The sequence below is a fragment of the Panthera tigris genome, chromosome C1 (assembly GCF_018350195.1).
Source record: "Panthera tigris isolate Pti1 chromosome C1, P.tigris_Pti1_mat1.1, whole genome shotgun sequence".
NCBI lineage: Eukaryota > Metazoa > Chordata > Mammalia > Carnivora > Felidae > Panthera > Panthera tigris.
Genome location: NC_056667.1, coordinates 26,443,185 through 26,460,166, shown reverse-complemented (window position 1 = coordinate 26,460,166; position 16,982 = coordinate 26,443,185). Strand labels below are relative to the sequence as shown.

Below are 16,982 nucleotides of genomic sequence, written 5' to 3'. Positions count from 1 at the left end.
GGCGGGTGACCCGGCCTGACCTGGGTTGTGAAGGATCACTGGGGCTGTGGTGCCGAGAATGGACTGTGGGGGTGAGTGGTGAATATGGACATCCCCCTTTGGGACAGGACTTGTTGCCCAGCTGTGGGAGTCTGGGCAGCTGACAGCCTCCAGCTGTTAGCCCTTTCAGGTCCGCTCCAGCTGTCCAGGTGGCCAAGCTCGGGGGGTGGCCCCAGGCAGTGACTGAGCCAAGCAGCGGTCAAGGGCCCAGCCAACTCCACATGACTGCCTCTAACCGACAATCTTTGCCTGATGGACACAGCACAACAGGTCTTGTTGCTCAGTCCCGCTTCCTCCCCTTTCCGTTCTTCTGCTTCCCAGAGCTAGGGCAGGAAGCAGGGACGTTGTTGTAGTAATCCAGGTGCGAGATGATGTGGTTGTCTCAGCTCAAGCCGCTGTAACAGAATGCCACACACTGGGGACCCTAAACAATGGAAATTTATTTCTCACGGTTCTGGAGGCTGGAAGTCCAAAAAGGTTCTTGGTGAAGACCCTCTTCCCGGTTTACACAGGGCTGTCTTCTCATTGTGTCCTCACGTGGTGAAGGGAGAAAGGTCCTCCCTCTTCTGTGTCTTCTTCGAAGGGCACAAATCCCATTCTCGAGGGGCTTCACCTCCCAAGGGCTCCACTTCCTAATACCATTACAGCAGAAGTTAGGATTTCAAGGTATGAATTTTGGGGGGACACAAACATTCAATCCATAATAGGAAGCTGAGACCAGGGTGATGACACAAGATACTCTCCTGTTTAGCTTGGGCTGCGTGGTGGCTGTTATTTCGTGCAGTAGGTGTGGTTGTGAAGGCTGTGTGTGCGTGAAATCTAAATCTACCATGTGCGTGAGGGAAGGAGGCTTGCAGTGAATGCTCATGTGCTGGGGAAGGAGGAGATAGAAGCGTGTACCCTGAGAAGAGAAGGCCAGGGGACATGAGAGCCACCTTGTGGTGACAGCGTTGTGTGCTGGGGACTCTGGATGGTGAACAGTAGCTCCAGGTGTCCTGGATCAGGAGAGTGAGCTGCACTGCTCAGAACAGCTCTCAGGCTCTCAGGCAGAAGGTGGCACATCTCAGGACAGGGCTGGGACATCCTGTCAACCACGGTCCTCACCCCCAGCCTGGAGAAGGAGCCTGGGGCTGGAGGCTCAGTCTGTGCTGAGCTAGCCAGTGATGTCCTCTGGTTGCTCTGGCCTCCAAGCCATCCTTGGCCAGGCAGCTGAAACTGCCCTGGAAGATGCTGGAATGTGTGGCAGCAAGCAGGAGAGACCTTCCCTGAGACCTTTGCAATCATCCAGGCCAGGCTGGGACTGGCCTTGTTGTGGCCTGGGCAGCAGGCAAGCTCCTGCCTGGATATTTACTGAACACATTAGCACCATACTGCTGGGTTACCTTCAGTGTCTCATCTCTACAGCAACCCAAGGAGTAGTACTGCTCTGAGTGCTGGGATGAATATGGTCCCTTTGTCCCTCGGGTCAACTCTCCACCCTGCTCTGTGCCCCAGGAGGCTGAGCCATAACTGGCTGCCTCATTTGGCTCCCTTGCTCTCTGGATCCTGGTTGGGTTGTGTCAGTGGGAGCCACTGGCAGGAGGGCAGGAGATGAGAAAGTGAAGTTGGGGTATTTATTTGGTCGCTGGGGTGGAATGCATCCTTGCAGCTCCAGTGTGGCAACCCAGTCCGTGGCTACCCTGGTACAAGCCCCAGGGCACTGCAGTAGTGTTTGTGGTTTCCTTGATCATGCGCATACTTTTTAAAACAAATTGGCTCAGTTGGTTAAGCGTCTGACTCTTGCTCTCAACTCAGGTCATGATATCATGGTCGTGAGATCAAGCCTGCATTGAACTCCATGCTGAACGTGGAGGCTGCTTGGCTTTCTCTCTCTCTGCTCCTCCCCAACTTGCGCGCATGTTCATGTGCATACGCACCGGCTCTCTCTCTCTCTGCCTCTCTCAAAATAAATAAACATGAAAAAATATCCCTCAAGGAAACTCTTTAAAGTTACTGGGTTTGAATGTGCCATCTGTTTTTTGCTGGGACCCTGACTGGTGCAATTCACATTGTAATGATGACAAGACTGCCGTTCTGAAAGCTTGCCCAAGGTGCAGCGTGGTGACTGTGGTCATGAAGTGGTTAAGCTATGATTCAGACTGTGGGGGGGTGGGTGTCAGCCCAACCCTGGGCCCTTTAAGCTTGGTTGGCTTACCCACCCCACTAATAGCCACACGAAAGAGCAAAGGTGAACCACAGCCTGTTCTGTGGACATAGTGATCTGCCCTCTCCTTGCCTGCATTGGCTCTTGGTTCACTGCTCCTAGATTTCTGGCCCCTGGCCTTGGCTTTGATGGTCACTAAATGTGTCTCTTATTAGTGGAGCCTTGCACCCCCTTTTGCTTTCCATTCCAGTCTGGCTTGAATGTTGGTGTCCCCTAAATTGCAGGTCACCACACAGTACTGGGGGGATGGGGTGGGGGGGGCTGTGAACCACCCCAACTGTTGGTTACTGCAGGAGACGAGTGTGTTACTGTCTCCCCTGACTCGGAGCTGTTTGAGTTCAGCTCCTGTCCTCCTATGCAGTCTCCACCTCCTGCCAGGGCCCCGGTGAGCCAACAATGTTCAGGGCAGATGGAAGGAGCTGCTGAATAATGCTTGAGTGAGGCTGGGACTCCCACCTTTAAAGGAGACAACCATCCTGTTGTGGCATATTATAAGGAGAGTATGAATAACAGAGATTTGTGTACACAGGGTGGGGACGTGGATTGTTGATGGTGGTGATTGGGTTATAAAGGAGGAGGGAGTGTGGTTTATCTATGGGGAGAACAATGATTGTGTGTGTGCTCAGAGCAGTGTTCTCACTAGAAACGCGGGAAGCGCTGTTGCAGAGGGAGCACAGCGTCCTCTTGTGACCACACTTACAATCACAACATATATACCAGTAGGTTCCACCCACATCCCCACCCAGATCAACCCCAGCCCCAGTCTGCCTTCACCCCCCAGACGTACAGCCCTCCTGAGGGCTACCTTCCCTGCCCTCAGGGTCTTGTGGGTGGGAGTACAGAATAGAGGACGGAGCCAACCTGTATAAAACACAGCCTTTATTGATCTCAAGGAACATCTATCTTGAGTCTCTGGCAGCAGAGTCTGAGAGGCTGGCACTAGGTTGAGCACGTTTGCGGCAAGAAGACGGCAGAAAAGCTGTCTGAGCCTGGGAGGAGCAGAACTGGGCTTAAGGGGGCTTCCCCTGAGGACAGTGGGGACCAGGAGGACACCCGAGTATCTCGAGCAGCAGCTGGTGTCACAGAGCCATCTCCTCCTCCCCTTCACAAGCTCACCCTCAGGCCTTTGGACCTCCCACTTAGAGACTACTTCCTTTCCAGCCCAGAACCTGGGTGCTTCTCCCAAGGGAATGAAATTCCCTTTGATCCAGTGCTTCCAAACCAGGGCAAACATCTCACCTGCAAACACCTGCCGCTTTCTCGTCTAGGAAGCCCTTCTCACCTCTCTCAAACATTTTGTACTCAGGGTAGTCTCTCCTGATCACTCCCTCCTGGGTTAGGCGGAAGCTCTGCTGGGAGCCTCCTGGGGGTCCCCTCGCACTCAGTCGTTGATTTGTTTGTTTCGACGTCTGTCTCCCCCAAGGGCTGGCCCTAGTTCTGGGGTGTGACTCATACCTGGGTAGACAGCACAGTGCCCAGTGCTCAAAAAATCTGCCAAAAATGAAACAGGATAGATTAGCGAATTCAAAGTGGGGGCACCCAGCTCCTGTAGGACCCCTCCCCCCGTGCAGTACTGCCCATCTGTCCCCACTGGCAGCTCCAGCGTCGCTCCCCAGCCTGTGGTCAGATGGGGGTCATGCTGGGTGCAGACGCGTGTCTCTTGTCGTCGCCAGAGTCGGAGCCCAGCTCCCCAGCCTCCACCAGCTTGTGGTGGCAGCGGCAGGTGGAGGCCCGGCTGGTGGAGGATGGGAGGCTGTGGCCCTTTGGGGGCTTGTTCCTGGCTATGCCTCGCAGGACCCTGTGGAAGATGAGGTAGCAGATCTCGCAGATGGTGAGCACGATGCAGACGGCAGAGGCACCCACCATGAAGTAGGTGAAGACCTTCTTCTCGGTGGGCCGCGCGATGTAGCAGTCCACGACGTTGGGGCAGGGTGCCACGTTGGCACACTGCACCAGGCGTGGCATGCCAAAGCCATGCCAGAGCGTGTGCAGCACGTAGAGGAAGAGGAATTCGATGAGGAGCTTGAAGATGAGGCTGAACAAGTAGGTCCACCACAGGCCGCCGTGCTTCTTGCCCGCGTTGGCGTACAGCTTGGCGCACTGGTCCCCGTGCTTCTGGCGGTGCCGGCGCTCGCGCTCCTCCCGGTAGGCCACGTGCAGGATGACCAGCAGCGAGGGGCACGTGACGAAGATGAGCTGCAGGGCCCAGAGGCGGATGTTGGAAATGGGGAAGAAGTTGTCGTAGCAGACGTTGGTGCAGCCGGGCTGCTTGGTGTTGCAGTCGAAGTCCTTCTGCTCGTCCCCCCACACGCGCTCCGCGGCCACGACGTACACCAGCACGCGGAAGACGAACACCACCGACAGCCAGATGCGCCCAAATGCCGTGGAGTACTTGTTCACACCGCTCAGGAGGGCCTGCAGCGTCTTCCAGTCCATGGTGCTTGGCGGGCGTGCCGGGGGCCGTGCCCACCTGACGGCATGCAAGGAAAAGTCCATGTTTAATGTATGGGTGACATTTAAAATTTTTTTATTATTTTAATTTTTTATTTTGTACATATATATGTTATTTTGTTATATATATGTGTATATGTATATACACACATACATATATGTGTATATATATACATATATATATACACATATATGTGTGTATATATATACATATATATACACATATATGTATGTATATATTTATGTATTTTTTCATTGTTATTTTTGAGAGACTGCAAGCAGGGGAGGGGTAGAGAGAGGGGGACAGAGGATCCGAAGCGGGCTCTGTGTTAACAGGCTGACAGCAGTGAGCCTGATGGGAGGGTGTGAACCCAGGAATCGCAAGATCACCACCTGAGCTGAAGTCGGATGCTCAACCGACTGAGCCACCCAGGTGCTCCGCATAGGTAACATTTGATGTGAGCATTTACCGTGTATCAGGCACTGTTCTGGGGTCTTTATGTGGATAGATGCGTTTGATCAGCCAATGACCCTTTGAGATCAGGACTATTATTCCTCCCAGGCTACGGGCAGGATACAGGCCTAGAGAGAGGCTAAGTAACCTGCCAAAAGTCACAGAGCTTGTATGCATGAAGGAAGGGAATGTGCATTTGCTGATAATAACAATGACCATTTATTGAGCATTTACTATGGGTCAGCGGAGGAGCTAAAAGCTGTGCAACACTATCTCCTTTAGTCCTTATAATGACCCCATGAGGTAGATACTATTATGCTTCTCATTTACAGATGAAGATAACCGTTGCAAAGCACTTAACACATAGTAAATGCTCAATAAATGCTGGCCACTCATTGTGAAATCTAGAGAGGCCAAATCACTCATTTAGAACTGCAGTTGGATTCCAGGCCAGGCTGTCAGTGCGGGGGGGGGCGGGGGGGGCAGGCTGTGCTCTCCACCACCTCCTACCCCTCCTCTGCTGGATGCCTGTCCCAGACCAGGTTCTTGCAACTTACTTCACTGATTCCTTGCTACCATCTTGTGAGGGTGGGGTCATGAGCCTGTAGGGGCCAAGGGCAGGCTGCCCCAAGATAGGCCACTTTGGCATGCAGATGATTTTGAGTTAAAAGCAATCAAAGCTCATCAGATTCAGGAAAAGCTCTTTATCTCTCCTTCAACTGCCTAGAAGTATTCAGATAGAGGACCTGCTCCAGGAAGAGAGCCATCACCGGAGATAACTACATTGTTATACGAACTAAGGAGGGTAGACAGAGAGGAGCCTGGCAAGGCCTGTTTGATCAAAGTCCTCTACATCCCATTGTTTCTGAGTGGCCCAGCAAACATTTGTTTACCAAATATTTACTCATTTTCATCCTTGGTGAATTGTATTTCTTCCCTTTGAAGTCCCAGACCCCTATTCCCTTCTCTTTAGTTCAGGAGGGCATATATACCTCCTTTTACCTGTCTTTGGAATTTCCACATCCATGTGGATTCCCCATTCACATGAAATTAAATTAGATTTTCTCTTGTTTATCTGTCTCTAATTTCGTTCTTAGTCCAGCTAGCAGGACCGCAGTCCAGGTAGAAGGGCAGAGGATCTTCTTGCTCCCTGGCAAGCCCATTCTGCAGAGGGGAAACTGAGGTCCAGAGAGGAGAAATAACCTCCTCAAGGTCTCCCAGTCAGTAGGTGGTGACGTTGGGAGAACAACTCAGGTTGGCGGTGAGTGGGGGATGGTAGGTGGTTTGGCTCCTGGCACACCAGATCCAGGGAAAATCTAGAGACAATCCCTCTCCCTGTGCCAGAGCCTGGGGGAGCCCCAACCACCCCAGCCATGCTGGATGCCAGGGTTCTGTGGTGGGGAGACATACTTTGTTCAGGCCCCAGAACCACCCATCTTCCTCCCAGTCCTGGGATGACTCAGAGGGTGTGGAGGGGTGGGTCTGCCTGAGTACATCTAGTGTCTGCCTGCTGCCATGGGTGTGGGAACATGTGTCTCCATGTGCATGTGTGGGCCTGTGTGCACGTGTGGGCGCTCCTGGAGCACACGATGCCCCTCTGAGCATGCATGATGCCTGTGGGTCCAAATCTTGCAGGGCCGTCTCTCACCCCTCTACTGCTACCACCTTGCTGGTAGCTCCAAACCACCATCACTCTTGCTGGTATTATTGCCAGGGCCTCCTCGCTGGCCTTTCGGCATCTGTTCCTGGGCCCCTAGAATCCACTAACTTGGACCGTGTCACTCCCTTGTTTAAAACTTTCTACTAGCTTCACATTACGCTTAGGATGAAACCCCAGATTTTACATTCTTGCCCTCCTCTCCTACATTCTCACCCTGCCTCTCTCTGCTTCAGCCACATGGGGAGAGTTGGGGACTCTGCAATTATTCCTGCTGCCAGGAATGCTCTTTCTCCAGAACCTTGCATGGCTGGGTCCTTCTCATAGCTGAGGACTCCCCAGATTACCCTGGGTCTGGGAGCCCTGCCCTCCCAGTCACTCTGCTCCTGTCTCCTTTATTTTCCTCCTCGAATTTAATCACCATTTGAAATTAAAGTATTTGTTATTTTTTGGTTCTTATTTATTGTCTGTCTCCCCCGCTAGAATATCAGCGCTGTTTTGCTTACTGAGTTATATTTAGTGCCTAGTGTTTGGCACACAGTAGGTACTCAGTAAGTGCTGGGTGATAAAGAAATGCATGCTGACTTCTCAGAGAGGCAGCTTGGAGGGAAGGGCTGTGAGGTGGGGGCAGGTAGGTAGCCTGCAGAACAATCTGGACAAGGTAGCTTGGGGGAAGGACTTCCGGGCTCTGGCCAGAGGGAGAAGGCACATTTGCTTCTCAACACCTCAGCTCTTCTGATGCCTCTTCTCCGGGAATCTCCAACAGCATGGTGTGACTGCAGAAGACCCCATCCCTGCAGACCCTCTTCTCCCCCACGTGCTCCTCTGAGACCTGGCCTTATGGGGACGAGCAGAGAAATGTGCACTGAGCATGGAGTCACATCTGGATTCCAGCCTCAGCTCTGCCCCTTACTAGCCAGGTGACTTCCAAGAATCCCTTAATAGTTTTGACCTCCGTTCCTTATCTCCAAAGGGAAAGAATTCCTACTTTCTTGAGCTGTTGTAAGAATCTTAAGATCATTCCCTCCCCAGCCTGCCACTGACCTGGTGGGAGCTCAAAAAGACTGAAGTGGTGGTTGGAGCCCAGTCTGCCAGCCTTCCCGAGGAGAGGGGCCCTGTCGCCCGGCACCCACTTGGGTGCAGCCCCCTTCTGGGTCCCCACCTTCCACCTTCCACCTTCCGGTCCTGTCTGTCCAGTCCCGCCCAACACACCCCAGGGACTCCACTCACCTGCAAAGAATTTCCCTCCAAGCTCAGAACTGGGACAGGTGGAGCCAGTTCTGATTACCCCAGCCGGCCACCAACACTCCCCCCCCCCCAACCTCACCCCCCAGCCATCCTCTTTTTCCCAGCCCGGGACCAAACTTTGCCCAACTGTCGCCACACTCTATAATGCCACTGCCGTCTCCCCCCACTCCCCTCACCCACTTTCCCTTCATCCGGGGCAGCTCGGGAGCTTGCGGACGTGGGAGGGGGGTGTCTCAGAACCTTCCAAGCCCCCTAGAGCCCCCACCTCGCCCAGAATCGAGGGGCGAGAAGGCACTGGGGGTGTTGGGGGAGACCCTTCCACCACCTCCCTTCCTTCGCTCCCCCCTCCTCAGCCGGCCCCGCCGCTGGGGGCGCCCGGGAGCGCTCGTGTCCCGCCACCCCACCCGCACACTCACCGGGAGCCCGCGTCCGGGAGCCCCGCGCGGCGGCGGAGGGGCGGGAGCCGGGCTCTGCAGTGGAGGCCAGGCGCGCGGCGGCGGCGGGCTCAGCCAGGGGGGCGGCGCGGAGGAGGGAGGGCCGGGGAGGAGCCTGGGAGCCGGCTCGGCCGCAAGGGGTCCGCGTCTAGTCCCGCTGCCACCCGCTGCCGGGGCGGCCTTCCGAGGGGCTCGTCGCTGCTCCGAGCCTCGGTTTCTTCATGTGGGAAATGGGGGCATCGGTGGCCATGGGCAGGGCTGTTGCAAAGGCTCCAATGAGATCAGGGGCGGGAGGCACTCTAAACTGTTAAGTGCCGTGGCCCGGGACAGCCTGCAATCATGACTCGCCCACACGCGTTGCCACGACGACTGTGCCCGCGCCCTGCCGGTCTCTGTTCCTGCCCGGCGCCCGGCCGGGACCCTGCTTGGGGGCACTCTGGGGGTCTGCCCTCTTGGCACGATGAGCCTCCACGGCGGTGCCTGGCTCAGGCTCTTTGGCCTCCAAGGTGGGGAGCAGACTCTGCGTCCACATTGGAAAGGACACAGCGAGTCCTGTGCCTGGAAAGGAGATGGGGGGATCCTTTGTCCAGGGGTGAGGGCAGAGGTGGTCGCCTGGAGTTAGGACAAGGGGCGGATTCTGTGCGAGGGGGTCGGATGTTGGGGCGAGAGCGCCCTTGCCCTAGAGACTGCGGAAGGAGGCGGGCCTGCAGCTGGGCTGGGCTCTGGGGACAAAGAGGCTTTGTCTTATTTATTAGTGTGCGGTGACAAGGAGCTTTCCCAGCCTTGTTGGAGAAACCCCAGCGTTTCTGGCCTCCCTGGGAGCCCTGGGGTCTTAGTCACCTTGGGGCTGAGGCCTCGCTGTCTCCATAGAGACGGAGACATAGAGATGGTGTGGTTAACACAAGGGTGACTGTACATGGGATTTCCCCAGGACTGTACGGGTTTGCCACCTGTGGTCCAGTGTAATTCACATCCTCCCCTAACTCTCAAGAGTGCCCCCAAACCTGGGAAGATCTATTACATGGTCACCCTACCGACTACTCATTTCGATAGAGACTAACCCTGCATTGCGTGTTCAGAGACATCTTTGCGCCAGACATGGCTGGCAGACTTTATTTCATCCTCACAGTGGGGAGGAAGGTGTGACCCTTCCCACTGAGGTACAGAGAGGTTAGGTGACTTACCCAGGGTCATACAGATGCTAAGCAGCAGAGCCAGCTCTGGAGGTCTCAGCCTTGTGGTTTCTGGATGGGGCAAAGCCACAGGGCAGAGGCCGTCTTTTACTCACTGGGTCATGGCCCCTGAACATCACTGCTGAGACCCCATGCCGGGTGGTCTCGGTGCTTCTGTGTATGTGCCAGTGTTGGGGGATGTGTGAACATGAGAGCATCCTGTGAGGGTCCATGACTTTGCCATCTGCTCCCTGCGGCCTGTTGCTCTCCAGCATCTCAGAGCAAACCTGCTCCCCACTTCCTTCCCTCCTAGTCGCTCTTCAACCCATTTGAACAACGTTTCCATCCCGATACTGTGTCACAAAGGCAGCCCTGTCAAGGTCACCGCGGATTTCCATGATGCTAAATCCAACAGTCATGTCTCCATCCCCACCCTCCTGGACCTACAGAAGCACCTGACACAGAGGGTGACCACTGCCTCCGTCTCAGAACGCTTTCTTCCCTGGGTTTCCTTAATACCACACTCCCAGTTTTCTTGCACCTTGGAGGCCACATGCTGGTGTCCAGGGTGGGCACGTCTCAGGCTCTAGCCTCTTCTCTCCCGGGTGAACTCATCCAGTCTGGGGGCTTTCAATACTATCCAGCAGTGAGGAGTCCCACACTTGTGGTGCTACTCCTGACTTCTCCCCGAACCCCAGATTATGTGACCAGGGCTGCCCACATGACCACCAGGTTTCCAGTTACTTGTTTCTCCTTCCTGTGATCAGCTATGCATCTTCGACTATATAGATACTCTTCTTTTGACATTTACCCAATGTGGGTATGCTATGCACATGGTTCTGTGCATAGAACAGCTAAATAGTACGTGTACTATCATGTATTTAATCAGTCACATACTGATGAAACGTAAGGCTGCTTCCAATCATATATTTCCTACTTTCTATTATAAACACCATTGCAATAAATATGCTTGGACAAACATCATTTAACACATTTTAAAATTAGGTCCATAGGATACATTCTTAGAAGTGGAATTTTTGGGGTAAAGTTGTATGCTCATTTTTAAATTTTTATAGATAATGCCAAATCCTCTCCATAGATGTATCAGTTTATGCTGCCACCAGACGTGAGTGCTTGCGTCCCTGTGTCCTTGCTAATGTAGAGCATTATCAAACTGTATGATCTTTGCCAGTGGTATCTCCTTATACTTCTATTTTGCATTTCTCTTATTATGATTGAGGATGAGCATCATTTGATATACTTAACATCCATTTTGTTTGTTTTTTCTGTGAACTGTCCTTTGCCTTTGCCCATTTTTTTTTTAATGTTTATTTATTTTGAGAGAGAGAGGGCGGGGGTGGGGGGGTGGGGGGAGAATCCCAAGCTGGCTGACACTGTCAGCACAGAGCCCAATGCGGGGCTTGATCTCATGAACTGGGAGATCATGACCTGAGCCAAAATCAAGAGTCAGATGGTTAGCCAACTGAGCCACCCAGGTGCTCCTGCCTTTGCCCATTTTTCTAGTGGATGGTTGCCTTTTAAATTATTGATTTCTTAGGGGCTCTTTATATATTAAAGCAATAAGCCCTCTATGATACAAATAAAAAAGATACCGTCCCTGGTTACACACTTGTATTTTTGACTTTGAATATGGAATTTTTGCCATACAGAATTAAAATATTTTTTATGCAGTCACATGTATCCATCTTATCTTTTTGGTTTCTGGGTTTGGTCATAATTAGAAATGCCTTCCCTAGCCTGAGAACTGAAAAAGTTTTCCTCCCATGGTTTCTCCTAGCTAAGGTAATGCTTTCATCATGTAAATCAGACGTCACTCACCTATGAAAACCTCGCAGTGACTTACCATTACTTTTATACTAACACCCACTCTCCTGACATTGGACTACAAAGCACCAAACCACCTGGTCCTGCTTTGTCTCCTATCCCACATCTCCTTGGTCACTCTTCTCCAGTCACACCGGCTTTCATTCTGCTCCACAAACACACCACATTCAGTCCAGCCTCCTGGCCTTTGCATGGATGCCTGGCTCTCTGCCCGGACTGCTTTTCACTCATCACCTTCTGAAAGAGGTATTCCCTGGGCACCCCATCTGAAGTCACCTCATCCACTTCCTCGGCAGTGTCGCTTCAGAACGTTCCCTGACATTCTAAGAGAGCAGCGGGCTTGCCAGTAGCACTCCTGCTGCTTCTCCAGAATGCAGACACTCAGTTGTTGTTTGCAAAGTAAATGCTGGGTGCACAGAAAGTTATGTGTGGGGACTGTCTGGTAAGTGCGATTGGGTAGCTGTGTGTTAAGGGGGGGGGTATGGGGAATATGGATGTATGGTTGGTGGTGTGGTTGTGAACGGGTATGATTGCAGAGGTGGCTGGGAGGCTTTTGTGAGGTTGTGTGCATGTGTGGTTGTCTGTGAGGTGGCGTGTGGCAGGGTTTGTGTGTGGTCGGGTTATTCTGCTCTGGTGACCAGGTGATTTTATTGCCGAGCTCTCCTTATCATTCTGACCTTGCCAGATGCTGCCCCTCCCTCCTGACATCAGGCAGTGTCTCCAACAACTGGCCTCTGCTTTTTCTGGAGGGATCTGGACAAGTCCCCATTCTAGAAAGAGGCTGTGAGGCCCTGCCGTCCCACTTCCAAGTCCTGCTCCCTGAGCAGGGGAATGTGTGGGAGGCCATGTAGGCCAGCCCCCTGCCTCAGGGCAAGACTGTGTTGTAGCAGGGCTTGGAAGCTGCCCCAGCCACCCACACTCCCTTCAGGGTCTACACCTGTTCTCTGGGGGTGGCGGGCCCTAAGCCTGGCACTGTGCTTCTTCTGGCCCAGGCCTTGGCAGGGGCTGGTTTTGTTCCAGGCCTCCCCCAGTGTCTGAAACTCTGCCCAGGCCTCAGGTAGGGGCTTCCCTCTCTGGCTGAGGGTTTCCTTGCATTTGTGTATGTGCGGCAGGGGCTCTTTCTTCCCTTGAGCAGAGTGGGGCAGGCAGAACCAGCTGGGAAGCAGGTCAGGTGGAAGAATGGGGGCTTTCCAGCCGTGCTGCAGCATGCCTGGGGCTGTGGGTAGGAAGGAAGAGATGTCCCAGGATCCAGGCTAGAATACTGCTTTCCTTCCAAGACACTGGGACTTACTTGGAACTTGTGCCCACACAGCTTTTATCGTCAAATGGAGGTAACGCCTGGCTTTTCTGAGTTGCTGGCAAGCTTCAAGATTCCACATGTGTCCTGAATCCCACCCTTCTCACCCGCCCCGGACCTCCCTCCTTTCTTTCTCCTCCGTCTTCTCCCTTCTGCTCTTTACTGGATCTTTCCCTTTACAATAAATGTGCTGGTAGTCCTTTGTCTTAAAAAACAAACACACCTCCCTCACTCCCTTCTTCCAGCATCTGCCTCGTTTCTTTCCATTCCTCTGTAGTAAAACTCCTCAAAACAATCGTCTTGATGCGTCATCTCCATTTGTTCCCTCCGTCCCCTCTTGAAGTCACTCTAACCAGTCCCTGGTTCATCACATTCCACCTGAACCCTCTTGCCCGGCTTCCCACAGCCAAGGCTCTGCATTCCCGGCAGGAATTTGGTCCCTAGGATGTCACACTCTCCTGACTTTTTTTCCTTTCTGGTTTTTCTTTCTCCGTCTCCTTTGCTGGGTCCTCCAGATCTCCTTGACGTTGAAGTATTGAGGTGCCCTTGGGCTCAGTCCTAGGCTCTGTCTCTCCTCTGGCCCCACTCCTTCTCCTGGCAGTGCCATTCAGTCTCAGGGCTTAAAATATCAGAATTAGGCTGACAACTCCTAGATACTTATTTATCTCCAGCCAGACCAGCCCCCTGAACTCTGGGCTCATGTGCGTAGCCACCCGTCCACCTCTCCTATCAGTGTCTAGTAAGTATCGCAGACTCACCTTGTCCCCAATCTAACTCTTTCCTTTAGTAGGATTGTCAGATTTAGGGACAAAGCAAACAAGTAAACGCCCCCCCCCCCCCCCTTAAGTAAAACCATACCCCGAATCATGTGCTCAGTTAAAATTGAATTTTAGATTGTACACGGGACTTCCTTATACTAAAAGACACTTATCTATTCTTTTTTTGAAATTAAAATTTAGCTGGGTGTCCTGTGTTTTACCTGGCAACCTGCTCCTTACATCCCTCTCCATCCTTCTTACTTACTCTTCCAGTAAATGGCAATGTTACTCATCTACTTGTTAAGGCCCCAAACTTAAGAGTCATTGTTTATTCCTTTTATTCATACCCCACGTTCAGTGCCACAGAATCATTTTGGTGCTACTCTCAAAATATTTTCAAGGTCTGGTTGCTTCTCACAGATTCTGTTAAGGTTATCCTGGTAACATCAAACCCACGGCTTGTTTCTTTCCTGGATTACTGCAGTAGCCTCATAACGGATCTCCCTGCTTTGTCCTTGCCCCCATTCATCCATCGCTGATGCAGCCACCAAGGGGATTGTGCCCCCTCTTTTCCCTAAAGCGCTGCTCAGGCTTCCTGCTCACTCAGAGTGACAGTCAGGGGTATCAGGATGGCCTGTGTGAGGTGGTCCTTCTCAGGCCTCACCTGAGGACTCTGGCCTTGTTTTCCATGGCCCTCAGCTCTCCTGCTGCCCAGCCTGTTGACTTCTTTGCTGTGCATGGGTCTGCATAGGGTCTTTCCCAGCCTCAGGGCCTGCGTGCTTGCTTTTCTCTGTGCCGGGTGCTGCCTTGCTTTCCCTGGCCTCCCCATCTAGAACCGGCCTTTCCCTCCCCACACTCTCTCTCCTGCTTAAATTTTCTCCTTAGCAACTATGATCACGTCACATATTTTATATTTTGCATATTCTTCTTGTTAATTGTCTCTCCCATCACTAGAAGCTGTGAGGACAGCTATTTTTTTTTTGGTCTGTTGTGTCCACTGGTGTATCCTCAGTGCCTAAAATGGTGCTTGGCACTTTGTAGACAAAGTACTTGCCAAACGAGTAAATACATGCACACAATAAACCCCCATCCCAGGCCAGCACAGAGCAGGTGTTTGATCAGTTCCCTTCTTCAATTTTTTTTAAAAGTAGGCTTCACACCCAGTGCAGAGCCCAATGCAGGGCCTGAAATCACAACTCCAAGATCATGACCTGAGCTGAGATCAAGAGTCAGATGTCCAACCGACTGAGCCACCCAGGCGCCCCTCACCAGTTTCCTTTTAGCTTAGCGTCCCAGCTACCTATCCTCTAGAAGTCCCTCCCTGGCCACCTGCCTCCTCCAGGAAGCCCTCACTGATTAAGCCTCATCTCTTTCCCCTCCTTCCTGCTACTAGGCTCAAACACCTGGTACTTAAGGGGCAGGTGGGCTGTCTGTCTGTCTGTCTGAGTTGGTCTGTCTTCACCCAGCCTCTGCTCTCCTTCTGGATGAGGAAGGAGTCTGCTTGGGCTGTCCTTTGAGCTGCAAAGGTGTGGGCTCATGAAGCCAGCCTGGGGTGAGATGTGTGCCAGATGCCTGAAATCAGCCTGCCACCTGCAGTGTGGGAGCTTCTGGAGCTTTGATTCTGGGTTGAGGAGGTGATGGGCCCTGGGCCTCAGGAAGTAGTGCCTAGACTGGGCCTGGGCTGCAGGGCTGTGGTTCCTGAACTCGCTGTTTCTATGAACTGGGGAGGTCCTGACATAGGCACCTGAGTAGATGGTTTGCCATTGGCCGACGTGGGAAGCACAAGAAAGAAAGCAGGTTGGGAGAAGCAGGAAAAAAAAAAAAAAAAAAAAAAAAAAAAAAGATAGGCTCATTGTATCTGGAGCTGGCTAAATGACATGTGTGTTTGATGATATTCCGGTGCAGTCATCTTGACAAGGCCATGAGAGTGTTCAGACATGACTTGTAAACCCCCCATTTTTATGATTCAGGTGAGCATCAGACAGTGTCACTCCAACCCTGAGCCTCACTTCATGCCCAACACAGCCCATCCCAGATCCTTGGGGGTGGGGTGTGGCTCAGCACTGGTTGTTCACACAACCAAATTTTCCTCTGCATCCAAATGCCCTGCTGGGGTGTCCGTGGAACACACGTGTGTAGATGTGCAAGAGGCATATGGATGCATGGGACAGGGACAGGAAAGAGAAGAACAAGGGGAGCCCTCATGTACTGCTGGTGCCAGTGTGAAATGGTACAGCTGCTGTGGAAGACAGATTGGCAGTGCCTCCAAAAGAATGCAGGATGACCATATGACCCAGCAAGTCCACACCTAGGTAAAGGCCAAGAAGAGCTGAAAAGAGGGACTCAGATTCAGATATGGGTGGTCATAGCAGCACCATTCACAATAGCCAAGACAAATGCTGGGAACAACCCAAATGTCCATCAAAAGGAAGAACGGACAAACAAAAAGGTGTTATGTCCATACAGTAGAGTAGTATTCAGCCATACGAAGGAGTCATGTCTGATACATGCTTCAGTATGGATGAATCTTGAGGACAATATGCCAACTGAAATAAGCCAGACACAAAAGGACAAATATTGTATGATCTCTGGGATGTCTAGAATAGGTAAATCCATAGACAGTAGTCGTTAGAGGCTACCAAGGGCTGGGTGGAGGAATGAGTGGGGGTTATTAATTAGTGAGTACAGAGTTTTTGTTAGGGAGAATTAAAGTTTATTTATTTATTTAGAGCACGCATATACATGTAAGCAGGGGAGGGAGAGAGAGAGAGAGAGAGAGAGAGAGAGAGAGAGAGAGAGAGAGAATCCCAAGCAGGCTTCATGCTGTTGGCATAGAGTCTGACACAGGGCTCAGTCTCACAAATGGTAAGATCATGATCTGAGCTGAAATCAAGAGTCAGACGCTTAACTACCTAAACCGTCCAGGTGCCCCTGTTAGGGGTAATTAGAAAGTTCTGGAAATAGTGGTGATGGTTGTATGTTATTAATGAAATTAACTCTACTGAATTGTGTGCTTAAAAATGGTTAAAATGGAAGTTTCACGTATATCTTATCATAATAGAAATATTAAGAAAAATGAGGACTATGAGGGAAAAATAGGAGATGAGGAAATAATCTGTAAGCAGATACAGATTTGGAGTCAGCAGTGTCCAGATGGTGATGACGGACATGATAAAGGAGGAGCTCACTCAGGGAGGGAGTGGAGCCTGAGGGGAGCAAACAGCTTGGGAAGAGCCCTGAGGACCACCCCAATGGGGGACGTTGAAGGAGATTGAGGGGGTATGACTGGAGCATCAGGAAAACTGAAGAAGCCTGAGTGTATTAGTCAGTGCTCTTGCTTGCAAATGACAGAAATCTGACTTGAATTAGTTTGGGCACTTGATTGCTTTGTAGAAACACGAGGAGGGGAGGGATGTATTGGAGC

General features: G+C 52.0%; 1 protein-coding gene across 1 annotated transcript; it reads right to left on the bottom strand.

The window, feature by feature from the left end:
* Positions 1-3,165: 3,165 nt before the first annotated feature.
* Positions 3,166-8,516, bottom strand: GJB3 (gap junction protein beta 3). The gene is made up of 2 exons (XM_042996393.1): positions 8,469-8,516; positions 3,166-4,712 (listed from the first exon to the last, which is right to left on the bottom strand). Exon 2 carries the CDS (start codon positions 4,676-4,678, stop codon positions 3,866-3,868), a length of 813 nt encoding a protein of 270 aa, XP_042852327.1. The 5' UTR covers positions 4,679-4,712; positions 8,469-8,516; the 3' UTR covers positions 3,166-3,865.
* Positions 8,517-16,982: the final 8,466 nt, after the last annotated feature.